Here is a 14,304-nt window from a genome sequence, read left to right as displayed (position 1 = left end):
CCAATGGGGCTCTGCCTGGGCCCTCCACATTTATTAAGTACCTACTGTATAACTGGGCACTGTTCTAGGCACCAGGGGGACACCAGGGATCCAAACAGGCGAAATGCCCACCCTGGGGCACTGCATTGCTGTCAAGACTGTGAGGAGGACCCCGTGCTCCCACTGATTTGACAGGTGGGGAAACTGAGGCACAGAGACATGGCCCAAGACAGGCGCAGCCAGCCAGGCCCAGACTTTTGGCTTTTCTTCCACCCTTTGCCCACCACCAGGCTGCTGGGAGGGGCACTTCCCCAACAGAGGGCTTCCCCGCAGGCCTGTGGGCCACGGTTACTAGCTCCCAGCACCAGCCTGTTTCCAGCATTACGACATGTTTCTGCTGTTTGTCTTCTGAGCAGACGCTGCGCCCTGCCTGTGTCTCCCCAGCCCGGGCCCTGCTGTGAGCTAACTCTGCGCCTCCGGACACGGGGTCTGTGCAGAGGCCGCGGCGGTGTAGGCCAGATGCTCTGTGGTTCACAGCCTGGCCCAGGGGCCAAAAGAGGCTGGGAGAAACGGCCAAGGGCTCCCACCCACCCCAGGCCCCCATCCTCCTCACCCTCCTCCCTACCTTCTTTTTCAAAAACATAATTTATCTGTGTATTATCAAGAAATCCAGACACTTTAATCAGTGAGCTATGAAGTCAGAATTTCCATTCTTATCTTCGGGAGGAGTGGAAATGGAGGAGATAGGCGGCGGATCGCTGGTGGGGAATGTTAATGGGTGGAGAGGCTGGGCTATTGGCCACCGAGAAGCTGGTATCTCCTCCATTATCAAGGCTGTATCTCACTCACCATCTTGGCGCAGTAATGGGGCCAGTTCAACTTTCCCAGTTATCGCAGGAGCTGAAACCTGTGCCCGCCAGAGGCCCGGACCAGGAGACAGTGCAGGGCGGACCAGGCCGCAGCCTGTAGAGCTGGAAGGGTATGGGGATGATCGGCTTGAGCCAGGGCCCCAGAGGGCCTGGGTGCCCACCGACCATTGCCATGGCGGGGGTAGGGGGTCTCTCTGCTCTCTGGGAAAATGTTTGGTTTTGGTGGAGCTGGGTGTGGGCCTATGAGCAATGGGGGAAACTGAGGCTGTAACTGCCTCAAGGTCCCAAGAAGGCTGGGGTAGTCCCAAGCCTTCCTGAGCTGTTCCAGGCCCATGAAGTGGAAAGACGGTAGGTGGTGTTGGGGACAGCAGCAGGACTGAGGTGCAAACACCCCGTCCTCCTGCCTTGGGACTTGCAGGGTGTCCCGTCCCCTCTGGGAGCATATCCAGGGCCCAGGCCTGGAGTCGGGAACTATCAGTCATAAACAGGCAGCCTGGGGGCACCTGGGGGCCCTGCCCCTGTGCGTCTCAACCTGAGGCACGGCTCACATGCCTCGGCCCCTCGGGCCCAGGTGTGCTCAGTGCACCCTTAAATTTTGAGGGGCTGCTCACCTGTCCTCAGGGCCCTTCCTTGAGACGCGGCACCCAGGCCCTAAACAGAGCACCTCTGTCCACTGGGAAGAAGGAGGCTCCAATCCATTCCTTCCAGCCCCCAAGGATTGACTGATGGACCATGGGGTATAGAACAAACACCTCGATCAAGGGCTCCTGGCTGGCTGGAGCCCCATCCCACGGTCTGGGACTTCCTGGAAGTGCCCAGGGCTGGCCCTGCCCTACGTGTGCCAGGTCTAGTCGTAGCTCTGATCTCTTTCCTACATTTCTAAGGCCCTGCAGTGGCCACCTTGGCCCAGAGCAGGGAAGGGACTTGCTCAGGGTCACACAGCCAGAGGACACAGTATTGAGGCTTCTCAGGGTCACACAGCCAGAGGACACAGTATTGAGGCCAGAGCTGGATCTACCTAGAGACACAGGAAGGCCTCAGTTTCCTCAGCCTGAAGACGGGCATCCCCTGGCCCAGCGGGAGCAGGGAAAGGTCTCCTATAAAAACCACCACTGCTGCCCTCCTCTCGTTCCCTCCTCAAAATATTTGCCGGGTGGTTTCCCCGCCCAGATCTAGGAGCTCAAGCTCCAGGGCTGGGGCTGACCTTGAAACTCTCTAAGCCTCAGTTTCCCCATCTGCACACTGGGCCTCCTTCAAAGGCTGCCGGGAAAAGGACGTGAGGCCACGTCTATCAAATCCTGGGCACGGTGGCTGAGTGCGAGGCAGGGGCCTAGTAAATGCCCAGTAGGTGCTGTGACACCGGTGAACCTGGGGGCTGAGTGTGGAGAGGGGCTTAGGTCCTGGGGTCACATCCGGGGGAGGGCCCTGTGGCCACTGATGGCTCTGAGTCTTGGCTTCCCCTCCCATCACCAGGGTCTGGGCGCCTGCTGCCAGAGGAACCCCAAGAGAGGCTGAGGGGGCAGCTGCAGGCACCTGGTCCCTCACTGGGGGCTGAGGATGTCCAGGATAGATGTGCCGTCAACCGTGAGGTCCTGTCCCCTGTCCCCGGAGGACTCCCCAGCAGGTCTTTCCTCATGCATCACTTCGGGAAGGAGCCACGACCACCTGGCCCAGGGGCCTCCTCCGCTCCTGCTCCCTGGGTCTGACTTGGGAAGTGGGGGCTTGATGGAAAAAAGGGAAGTTGGGGCAGGAGGCGGTGATGGGTGCAGGTGCCCAGAAGGAAGTGGGAAGGAGTGGGCCCACGCAAGGCCAGCCGTGACAGAGACACCTGAGGGACGTCAGCAACCTGGGGAGGGGAGGGGGGCCCCTGCCCTGTTTGTGTGGATTTTGTTACACAGCACAGACCACAGGGGGCCCTGGCCCGGGCTGCACCTCCCGTGTTGGGTGGCATCGCTCCTCACAGCCCCGTGAGGTGAGCATCACTGCTCCATTTTATAGTGGGGAAACTGAGGCTCAGGGTGGCTGAGTGACTTGCACGAAGACCAGGCAACCCTGGAGCCCAGCCTGGTGCCTTACGATACCCCCATTTTGCAGAGATGGAGACTGAGGCTTGGAGAAGCAAGGTAACCTCCCTATAATGACAGAGGGTCTAGGATTCTCCACTCCAGGATTCCAACCATAGCGGCCCACAGGGAAGCTCCCGGAGCAACCCGGAAGCCCGCGGTGGCTGCCCCCTCCTTCTCAGGAAGCCACACCCCTGACAGTCCAGGAGGTCCTAGGCACAGGCAGCCCGCCCGGGAGCTGGGGCAGGGCCACCCTGCCCTGCCGCTGCCTCCACAGCCAGAGCACCACTGTGTGCTGTGAGACTCTAGCGCAGCCACCCACCCTCTCTGACCCCCGATTTTCTCACGTGCGAAATGGGTGGAGAACCCAAAGTTAAGTGGTGTCTGGAGAAGGGCAGGACGGGGATGCCCGTAAGGCACTTAGCAGACAGGAGCCCTCAGCACGCTGGGCTCACTCCAGCTCCAGGTGGGGAACTGAGGGAACAAGCAGAGTCAGGGCCTGAGCTCTCAGAAGCTGCCCACCAGCCCCCGACACCCATTTCACAGCTGGGGAAGCTGAGGCTCCCAAGACCACAGCCAGCAGCCCAGGGGAAGCTGGGGAAGCAGACGGAGGCACAGGAGGCTGAGGGGAGGGGCCTGCTTATCTGCTCACCCGGCTCTGCCCAAGGTCAGCCACCACATTCCTGCCTCAGCAGGGCCACTGCCTTCCCCCAAAACACAAGGCAGCTGGGGAGGGAGGAGGAGATGGGGAGGAACCTGGGCCTCTCCTGGCCGCAGGCCGATGCAGTAGGGCTGGTGGCTTGGGGGTGCTGAGTGGGCAGTGCCCAGAGAAACCTGGGCCCACCCCCGGGGTCCACGGCCCCAGCTCCCACATAACGTCGCGCATGTCATGCCTCCAGGGCCTCCGTTTCTCGCCTGTAAAATGGGTTGGCCAATGCCAGCGATGATCTTAGTAGTGGGCCAGATCTCCGGGCAAGAAGAGGACAGCCGGGGCTGGGTTGTGAGGCCAGCCCAGTCCAGGGCGTGGCACACTCAGGCAGAGTCCCTCCTCCCTTCACAACCCAACACCTGAAGGAGGGGAGGGCCAGTGGGACTCTGCTGAACGTCCAGCCCTCAGGGCTTTTGGCAAAATATCAATAATGCAACCGGCAGCTCCAGAGGCAGCAAAGTCCCTCACAGACGTGTCCCTAGGACAGCCCTTCCCAGCCTGCACCCCACACAACAGCCGGGAAGGAGGTGTTCTCATTAAGCTCCTCCTTCAAGAGAGAAACAGAGGCCCCAGACACAGCCACTGGCCACAGGGTCACAGCAAGGCCAGGCCAGGACGTGAGGTTGCGCTGTTGTCCGAAGCCGTCCCCAGACTGGTCACCTCCCTCTCCAGAGTTGAAGGCCGGCAACCACCCGGAGCCCTGAGGGTGCAGCCCAGGTGGTGGGGCAAAGCCCCTGCGGTGGGGATGGGGTGGGAACCTGGGGACTCCCCAGCAAGCATCCTGGTCCTCACCAGGCTTCGCACCCCTCGGTCCTCACCACGCCTCCCGCCCCTGGGTCCTCACCAGGCCTCCCGCCCCACCCCTGGATCCTCACCAGGCCTCCCGCCCCACCCCTGGGTCCTCACCAGGCCTCCCGCCCCACCCCTCGGTCCTCACCAGGCCTCCCGCCCCGCCCCTGGGTCCTCACCAGGCCTCCCGCCCCACCCCTCGGTCCTCACCAGGCCTCCCGCCCCTCGGTCCTCACCAGGCCTCCCGCCCCACCCCTGGGTCCTCACCAGGCCTCCCGCCCCACCCCTGGGTCCTCACCAGGTCTCCCGCCCCACCCCTCGGTCCTCACCAGGCCTCCCGCCCCACCCCTGGGTCCTCACCAGGCCTCGCACCCCTCGGTCCTCACCAGGCCTCCCGCCCCACCCCTGGGTCCTCACCAGGCCTCCCGCCCCACCCCTGGGTCCTCACCAGGCCTCCCGCCCCACCCCTCGGTCCTCACCAGGCCTCCCGCCCCGCCCCTGGGTCCTCACCAGGCCTCCCGCCCCACCCCTGGGTCCTCACCAGGCCTCCCGCCCCACCCCTGGGTCCTCACCAGGCCTCCCGCCCCACCCCTGGGTCCTCACCACGCCTCCCGCCCCACCCCTGGGTCCTCACCAGGCCTCCCGCCCCACCCCTCGGTCCTCACCAGGCCTCCCGCCCCGCCCCTGGGTCCTCACCAGGCCTCCCGCCCCTGGGTCCTCACCAGGCCTCCCACCCCACCCCTGGGTCCTCACCAGGCCTCCCGCCCCACCCCTGGGTCCTCACCAGGCCTCCCGCCCCACCCCTGGGTCCTCACCAGGCCTCCCGCCCCACCCCTGGGTCCTCACCAGGCCTCCCGCCCCACCCCTCGGTCCTCACCAGGCCTCCCGCCCCACCCCTCGGTCCTCACCAGGCCTCCCGCCCCACCCCTCGGTCCTCACCAGGCCTCCCATCCCTCAGTCCTTAGCCTGCCCAGTGGCCCCATGAACAGCTGGGAGGCCGAGGCCCACGGGAGTAGGAGCACCATGTCAGCTGGCATGAATAAGTCAGGTCCTCTTCCTGACCTGGGACCAGGGGTCTGCTCCAAACAGCTGCTATTTAAGCACCTACTGTATACCAGCCCTGTTAGCCTACCCAACACAGCTCGGATAGGAGGGACCCCGTTATTCCCACTCTAAAGAGGAGTCTCTGAGGTGGGCATTGGCTGAGGCCACCTGGCTGAGAGCCACACCCCCCATCCTCACTCTGGGGTCCTTAAGTCAGTGCCACGTGCTAAACATGAAGGCTGGTGTTGGGCAGAGGTCAGGACCAGACCATCTCCCCTGTTTCTTCCTCGCACCAGGGCAGGACTCGAGTCCTGGCCTCTTAGGACCTTCTCATCCTCATCTGAAAAATGGGTATGCCCACTGAACCAACCGAGGCAGGGAGGGCCGCCACCATGACACTGCCTGGGCCCAGAAAGATGGCAGGCAGCTCCCCAGGAACTGCCAGTGTGCCTTCCTGCGAGGACCCCCACTCCTCCTGACCCACCTTCCCAGGCTGAGAGCAGCCCACTGCTCTCCAGGCCCTGCCAACAGTAGGCTGGGGACCCTCGATAAACCCTGGGCCTCTCGCTTGGCTGCCTGGCCCCCAAACCCCTCTGGCTTGGCTTGGTCCAGACCCTCCCAGAGCCAGGTGGGGAGGTGGAGAGGCACAGGCAGGAGCATCATCTCAGCCCCTCCTTGCTGCCTTCGCCAAAGGGAAGCCCCAGCCCCAAGAGGGCAAGAGTATGCCAAGGCCACACAGCCTGGGGAGTCGGGATGCGCTGGAGGGAAGGGCCAGCCAGCTAGAGGGTGGGTGTCAGGGGCTGCCCTGACCTGGAACCTGGGGCCAGCGCAGTGAGCTATGTGAGCAGCAGGGTTGAGGGGCCCTTCCAAGGCAGGGCCCCTGTGTGTTTCACATGCTGCACTGTCCTGGGAGACAGCTTGGGAAGAGGGATTGCTCCATCTCAGATAAGCTGGAAACCACAGATCTCACCCAAGTGATTGACCATGAAGGGGAAGAGGGGGAGGGGGAGAGGGGGAGGGGGAGAGGGGGAGGAGGAGGGGAAGGGGGAGGGGGAGGGGGAGAGGGAGGAGGAAGAGGGGGAGGAGGAGGGGAAGAGGAGGAGGAAGGGGAAGAAGGGAAGGGGGAAGGGGAGGAGGAGGGAAGGGGGAGGGGGAGGGGGAGAGGGGGAGGAAGAGGGGGAGGAGGAAGGGGAAGAGGAGGAGGAAGGGGAAGAAGGGAAGGGGGAAGGGGAGGAGGGGGAGGAGGAAGGCCCTTGCCAGAGAGCACTGCCAGCCCCATGGGTGGGCGTTAGGCTGCTGGGGAGGAGGGAGAGGAGGGGGAGGAGAAAGAGGAGGAGGGGGAGGAGGAAGAGGAGGAGGGGGAGGAGGAAGAAGGGGGGGAATGAAGGGAAGCAGGAGGAAGGAGAAGGGTAGGAGGGGGAGAGGGTTAGTAGCAGCTGTCTCGGATAACAGGTATTTTCCTTCCATTCTTACAACAGTGCTCAGGGGACAGGTAGTATCATTACGCTCACTTTGCAGATGGGAAAATGGAGGCTCACATGGGCAGGCCTTGCCCATAGTTCCACGGCCAGTAAGTGGCAGAGCTGTGGTGTGAGTATGCCATGTCTATTTTGAGCTGAGCGTCCCTCTGGTCATTTATCTGACAGAGTTCCGGGAGGCCCACTCTGTGGGGACGGGACTGACCCAGTCCTGCTCTGAGAGCTTGTGGGCCTGAGCGGGGAGCGGGTGACAGGATGGGCTGGCAAGGCCATCAGGCAGGTGTGGACAGGGCCTCTGAAGGAGCTGCATGGGGGCCGCCTGCACACAGGCAAATTCCAGGGGCCAAAAGGAGCCAGAGAGGAGCCACCCAAGTCCTGACTTGCACACAGGCCCTAACGAGGGGCTCAGCCCTGACGGGCGCCGGCTCTCCCCTGGTCCATAAGGCCACAAGCGCTGCCTGCAGCTTGCAGGTGGCTGATCCCTCACCCATGGGGTCATCTGCCTCCTAATGACACAACCAAGGACAGCGCATCCAGAGTGGCGGGACTCACCAGGCGGGGCGCAGATGACCCCTTTGCAGGTTCTGGAACCCCCTTCCCTTCAGTCTGGGCCACTCCTGCCTGAGTGTAGGGTGGCAGACGAGGTCTGGAGAGCAGATCTGTGGCTGTAGCCTCAGTTTCCTCCTCTGTGAAATGGGGTCAGGAGCCACTGGGCACCTCCAGGAATACCCACGGGTATGGTGGCCAGGTGGGCAGGAGCCCCACCAGGGCCCCGAGTGTGGCTGGGCCGGGTCCATGGGGTTGGTGATACCAATCGGCCAGGCAACAGCTGCCTCCAGGAGGAGGCTGTCGATGGCAGATAGGCCAGCGGGAGTATTATTCACAAGCCCGTCAAGCCCAGGAACGTCTGGTTGGCATAGAAACAGGAGATAAGGGGCACAATTAATGGCATCACATTCCCTCCTCCTTTCTTCTCCAACTGACCCATTTAAATCCCCAGTGGTGCTGGATGCCACGCTGGGTTCCTGGTGACCTCCAGGGAGGGGCCGGCTGGGCTGACGGCAGTCCCAGGCCCAAGGAAGGCCTGGATGAGCCTCCCAGGGGACCCCCTCCCCCTTGCAGTCATGTCTTAGGAAGGAGGCCATCTGGGGAAAGACCTCAGAGGGCCCCTGGTCCCAAAGGCCCATTTCACAGATGTGGAGACTGAGGCTGAGAGAGGCCCAGGGTGGCAGGGCAGACAGAAGCCGGAGGATGGAGAGAAGGCAGCGCGGTGCTCACGGACACACCCTTAAGGAGCGCAGGCCCAGCCGCCTGGGTTCCAACTCTAGCTCCATCACTTGCTTGGGCGAGAAACTTCTCTGTGCTTCAGTTTCCCCAGATGTAAAATAGTGATCAAAAGAGGACCTGCTTTAAGTTAATACACAGCCTGGCACAGAGAGGGCTCTTAAGCATTGGCTGTTATGAATATTATTCTTACCATCAAATGAACATGAGCTGTCTGCCTTCCCTAAGGCCCAGGAAAGGGGGCAAACCACAATCGGCCCAGAGCTGGGTGACGGCGTGGGCTCCAGGGTCCGCCAGACCCTGCTGGAGTCCAGGTTTAGGGGTGGGGGGCCTTGAGAGTACCTCCCGATCTCTAATTCCCTCCGCTAAATGTGGCTTGAGGGCAGGTGCGGTGCCTCATGTCTGGAACCCCAGTGCTTTGGGAGGCTGAGCTGGGAGTATAGCTTGTGCCCAGGAGTTCAAGACCAGCCTGGGCAACGTAGTGAGACTCCATGTCTATTTTTTAAAAAAATTTTAACTAAGGAAAAAAAAAGAGAGAGAAAGAGAGAAAAACGTGGCTGGGATCAGGACTCTGAGATGACAATGATGGCTTTGCAGCCTAAGCACCAAGCAGGCTGCAGGCACCGTTCCCCTCAGGATGGTGACTGGGGACGAGGCAACTGGGCCAAGGACCAGGTAAGCTGAGAGCAGGACCTGCAGCCCCTAGATGGCATACACTATCATATCCATGTTTCCAACAGGGGGAAACTGAGAGCTGTGGAAGGCACAGTAACTTGTCCCCTGTGGTTCAGCACCAGGGTCAGCCAGGCTGCCAAAGCCCCTTCTTTCCTGGATGCTCTGCCACCACTCTGGGTCATGAGCATGGTAAGGTGGCCTCTGACAGCCTCAACACCCGGGTGCCTCCCACGCATGGAAGGCCAGTGTGGATGGCTCTGTGCTGACATCCCACTCATGTTCATAACACATCACAGAAACCACCCCATCTCCCTCTGGGCCCCACCCAGCCCTCTCTGGAACTGGAAATGGCCCTTGCCAGATGGCACTGCCAGCCCCACGGGTGGGCGTTGGGCTGCTGGGGAGAGCAGGTGGGTGACTTTGAAGCTTGGAGTGAATTAGTCATCCTGTGGTTACCAATAATTTGTTTAATCAAACTCTGAGAGTGTGTGAAAAACACCTTCTTCTGAGCTGCAGCGGCTGCCTGGGCTGGAATAGGAGGGGCTCAGGGACCCTCCCTCCCCGGCTCCTTCCGGAAGGCCCTACCCAGATGGCCTAGGGTTCTATCTGGCCTGTGGGATCCATGGGCCCTTCCACTGCAAAGTGCCTCGGTGGACCCTCAATATCTCCAGCCTGACCTGGGGACTCCCAAAGCCCTGGGGATCTATTCCTGATTCCATTTTTCAGAGTGGGAGACCAAGGACCTGACCGACTCCATCACTCCCGACCTCACTCGCACCTGCTGGCACAGGCTGGCCCCCCAGCCCCAGGCGCCTCTCAGCCCTTGCTCCCCCGACAGCAGTGGAAAACTGAGGCCAGCCCTACTGTGCCAAAGGTCACCCCCTTCCAAGAAGTGTCCCTGACCACCTGATGTGCTCCCTGCTCCCCTTGGCTGCCCCCTCTGCCCCTCTCGTTTGCCACTGGGACCCAGGGCCTGTATGCAGTAGTGCTCAGCAAACAGTGCTCAGCCCAGGCAGGTCTGCGGCGCCTCCACACCAGGGTACACTGGCCTCCCCCAAAGCAGCCTGGGCCATGGAAACCACCTTGATTTTTTTTTTTTTCAAGAAAACTCCAAGCAGTGTACACTTGGTTCTTGCTAGGAACTAACAGCAACACCAGCATGATTCAAGGGGAAAACACCCTCTCTCCTTCTGGAGGTGACAAACCCACCTCTAGCGGTCTCGCACCATCTACGAGGACTCGGGGCAGGGTGTCCTCCCCCTTTCCCCTCCTGGCCCGGGCAAAGCCAGTTTTCTTTCATTTTGACGGACTGTACCACCGGCCACAGGGGAGGATCAACTTCTTGGCAATTAAGTGTGTATGGGGAGAAAACTCCCCCAGACAGACCAGCGCAGGGACGCCGGCTCCCCGGCCCCAACCCGGGCCATTCCAAGCCCCCACTCGCCCCAGTCGCGGCGCCCCCGCGCTGTTCTCCAACCCGGCCGGGCCTGGTGGCCAAAGATAAGGCCTCTTATCGCTCTTGGCGATCGCCATCGGGCCGACCGGCCAGGCTCTTATCGGAGCTCGCATCGACTCGGGCGGGAGGAAAACCCAGCGGGCTGGGGGCGCCGGGGGTCCCGAGCTGCCCCGACCCCGCGCTCCCCGTCGGCAGCCCGGCCTATCGCCTCCGCCATCTGGCCGGCCAAGGCCGCGCTCCCGCCTCGCCCTGCCCCCGCTCCCACGTTTGAAGTTAATAAATGGAAGCGCCTATCTCAGCCACCATCGGTTGCGCGCCTTATCAGCGCGGCACATCTATCTCCGCACGGAACAAAAGGCGCACAGAGGCGCGGGCAGCTGCGCGAGGGCTTTGATGGGGGCGCGGGTGGGGGGTGGGCGGCCCGAAGCGCTCGGCCCCCTCCGCTCTGCACTCGAGGCCCGGCCGCAGGTGAGGCCAGGGCAGCGGGCAGGCACAGGCGCTGGCAAGAGGGCGGGCGGGCGCCGCCGCTTGGTGACAATCAGCCTTCGCATCTTAACGTGCTGAGATCTGCCATGGGGAGGAGGCGCCCCGGGCCGCGAGCGATAGGGAGGGTCCGCGGCCCTGCCTCCCTCGTCCGGGCCCTTTCTCTGCCCCGGTCCCGGGCCGCAACGAGGATGGGCCGCTGTGGCTCACCGTGCACCCGCCGCGGTCCCAGTTCCCAAAGTGCGCGCGCTCTGCCCGCCCCGCTGGGCTGGGCTACGGGCTCTCGCTGGCGCTGGCGGCCTTATCAGCGCTGGAGATCGGTTCCCAACCTGCGATCTCCCTGCCCGAGCTATCTGCATTTCTCATCACAGTGAAACACACACACACACACACACACACACACACACACACCCCAGAACCGAACATAGGCGCTCAGGGGAGGAAGGAAAAAGAAACCAGAGCACAAGCGCGGATCGGGACCTGTGGGTGGCTTTTAATACTTGAGTTGACACGATAGAAGGCGACTTTCGGAAAACAGGTCCCGTTTGCGCTGAGGGAGTTGGGTTACGGGAACCGGTTCATGCCTGTGACCCCCGCCTCGGGAGACCTCCTGAGTAGGGAAGCTCCCACAGGCCCCGCACAAGGGGTCCTGGTGGCAGTGGTCGTGTGGACAAAGGAGGTAGTGCCCGGGCGCCTACGGCTGGGCAGCGGGCGGGTTTCCGTCGTGGCCTCCTGGCAGGGCTCAGACGACCTGCCCGTCAGGCTCCGGGGAGGCGCCCCGGGGAGGAAGACCTGCGTCTGGGCCCTAACTGTGAGGCGCAAAGTTATTATTGGCATAGGGTGGGGAGGGGAGCTTCCTGTGCTCTTGCTCCCTCCTGGCACAGCCCAGAGGCCCAGGCCAGACAGTGGCCCCGACAGCTTAGTTCTCATCGCGGGGGCACTGGCAATGTGGCGGCGGGGCAGCAGCTTCTGACCGGGCAGGGAGCCGGACCAGCGAGAAACTTAGTCGCGTGCAGGGGCGACCCCGGCCCGGGGCTGCGTCCTGGGAGGCCCTTCTCTGACTCAGAGCAGCCCACTGGGATGCCAGGGGGTGCCCGCGGGCATCCGAGGGCACCATTTGTTGCCCATGCCGCCTTGGCTGGGACACTTGCAGGGTCCAGGAGGTGTCACCAGGCAGGCAGGGCCTGGGTTCAGGACTTCAGCGCTAGGGCACGGGGTGGGGGTGTCTGGGGGGTTGGAGCCAAGTGCCTCGGCTGCGGCAGCTGCGCGCTACCCCCTCCCCTGTCCTGCGGCTCTGCGACGGCACCGGTGGGGGTGGGCGCGGGCCGGTGCCTGCCACTTGGCCAGGCATCTCCGCGGCCCCGGGTGTCCCCTCTCCCTCCCAGGTCTCTCTCTCCGCTTCTAGATACAAAGCCTGGGAGAGTCAACCGCGCGAGATAAGATCACAATTTCAGCCCGTCCCGACAGAACGATCTTATCAGGACGGGACTTGCAGAATGGAATATTTTAAACTTTATCTGAGCCCAGATCGGGGCCGCCCTATCGCCGCACCATCTCGCAGATGCGGGGGAGGGGCAGGCCGCGAGGGGCCGAGCTACCCGGGCCGCGCCCCCAACCACCCTCCTCCCGGCCTCCGGGCGGCCCCCTCCTGGGCTGAACCCCCCGGTGCCTAAGCCGAGACGCGGGGGCCCAGGCCGCCGGCGGAGATTAGATTACGGCGCGCTTGGCACAGCGCGGGGGGCGCGGCGCGGGGTGAAGGTCGCCGGCGCCCGGGGCAGAGCGGGGACGGGCGGGGGCGGCGCTGGCGGCTGGGCTCCGGCGGGGGTCGGGCGCGCGGAGGGGACGGCGGGCAAAGTTTGACTCACGCTTGATCTGCCGGGGGTTGCTCTGTTTCCTCCTGGACATGTCTCCGGCGCCGCGCGCCCTCCCGGCGGCCGCCTCTAGCCCCGGGCGGGCGGCGGCGGGCGGCGGGGGCGCGGCGGGGCCGCGGGACCGCTCATGCCCCCGGCCCCCGGTCTCCGCGGCCGCCCCGGCCCGCGCCCCCAGCCCGCGCGCCCAGCCCCGGAGCCGCTGGAGCTGCCGCGGAGGCCCGAGAGGCCACGGTCCTGCGTTGCGGGCGCGCGGACTGCCCGGCGAGCGGGTGCCGGCTCCTCCGCTCCCGCGCACTCGCCGCCGCTCGGCTTTTCTCAATGGAACCCGCGGGCGGCGAGCGGCGGAGCAGGCGGCCACTGCGAGGGCGCTCCTGGCGGGCTGGAGGCACGGGGCGGGGCCGGGCCTGAGCGTCGTCGGCCGCCTCGCCTCCCGCCCCGCCCCCGGCGCTCCGGCCCCGCCCCGTGCCTCCTGCCGGGCCCTGCACCTCTCCGGCTCCGCCCCCAGAGCCGCGACCGCGCCCCCGCCCGCCTCGCTCCTTACGGCGCTGGCTCCGACCCCAGCGCTGCGGCCCCGCCCCTGTCCGTCTGGGCCTTCAAGGCACTGTCCCCGCCCCGCTCGATGCCCCGCCCCTTCCTGGTTCGGCCCCGCCCGCGCCCCGGGGAGACCTGTAGCCTCCCCCACTCCTCTTTTGCCCGGAGGTCATGTCCCCAGGCCGGGCTGGGACTCTGAGACCTATTCGGTTCTGTTCTGCTGCCCCGCGGCACCGCATCCTGCGCCCCGCCTCTGGGCGCCAGCTCCGCCTCCAAACCTGACCCGACCTGGTTGGGTCCTGAGACGCCGAGGCTCCGCCCCCGCACTGTAACTCCGCCCCCAGCCCTTGGTCCCTCCCCAGACCCCTGGGCTCTGCTGCACGCTCCACGTGCGCGGTGGGGGCAGTGACAACCGGCTCAGGAAGCCCGAGGCCTTGACGCCCACGTTTCTCTTGGGCCAGACTTGGGGTGTGGAGCGGATTCGGGCCAGGGAGGGGGCTTCCGTTAGACTGCGGTGGGGTCCGCCAGCTGAGAGCAGGATCTCGGGTCTTCCCCTGTGAGCTCAGACCAGGCTGGAAATCGAGGAGGGGGCGCGGGAGCCGGCAGCCCTGGGCGTTGCCACTTGGGGCCTCTTTCCTCACCGAGCCTCTCCAGGGCGCCGCGCAGGAGATCCACGAAGGAGTTGCCCACAGCGCCCGGGCCACAGCCCCCTCTCGGAGCAGTCAGAGGTCAGCGAGGTTTGTGGGCGCGGTGCTGTCAGCTCAGGCCTGGAAATGGAGAACTGTTGCCCTCTGGGGTGTGTTCAAGAGCCCCACTTCACGGAGGCTCGGGGACTTGCTCAAGGTCACGCATTGGGGGGCTGTCCCCCACTCCCAGCTGAGTTGTATCATCTCCTTTTAATGTTCTCGGTCTACACTTGCTGCCTGCTCCCCCATCCCCCGTACTCATAAGAAACGGGCGTCAGTGGGCCCAGGGGCAGACAGGAAGGACCCCTCCCACCTGATGATGAGATCATCGCACAGCAGGACTGTCACACCACCCGCCAGCCTGCTGGGAGCTCCTAAGACCCCATC

At 64.1% G+C, this 14,304-nt stretch overlaps 1 protein-coding gene across 3 annotated transcripts in view; it reads right to left on the bottom strand.

The window, feature by feature from the left end:
- ZFPM1 (zinc finger protein, FOG family member 1) overlaps positions 1–13,094 on the bottom strand; it is an 82,241-nt gene extending 69,147 nt beyond the window's left edge. For all 3 annotated transcript variants that reach the window (XM_055364493.2, XM_055364494.2, XM_055364495.2), the window contains exon 1: positions 12,695–13,094. In XM_055364493.2, coding sequence (XP_055220468.1) covers positions 12,695–12,734 — 40 coding nt within the window. In that variant the 5' untranslated portion in view covers positions 12,735–13,094. The remainder of the gene's footprint in view (positions 1–12,694) is intronic.
- Positions 13,095–14,304: the final 1,210 nt, after the last annotated feature.

Source organism: Gorilla gorilla, chromosome 18, assembly GCF_029281585.2.
Source record: "Gorilla gorilla gorilla isolate KB3781 chromosome 18, NHGRI_mGorGor1-v2.1_pri, whole genome shotgun sequence".
Lineage (NCBI taxonomy): Eukaryota > Metazoa > Chordata > Mammalia > Primates > Hominidae > Gorilla > Gorilla gorilla.
This window is presented reverse-complemented; position numbering and strand designations above follow the sequence as displayed.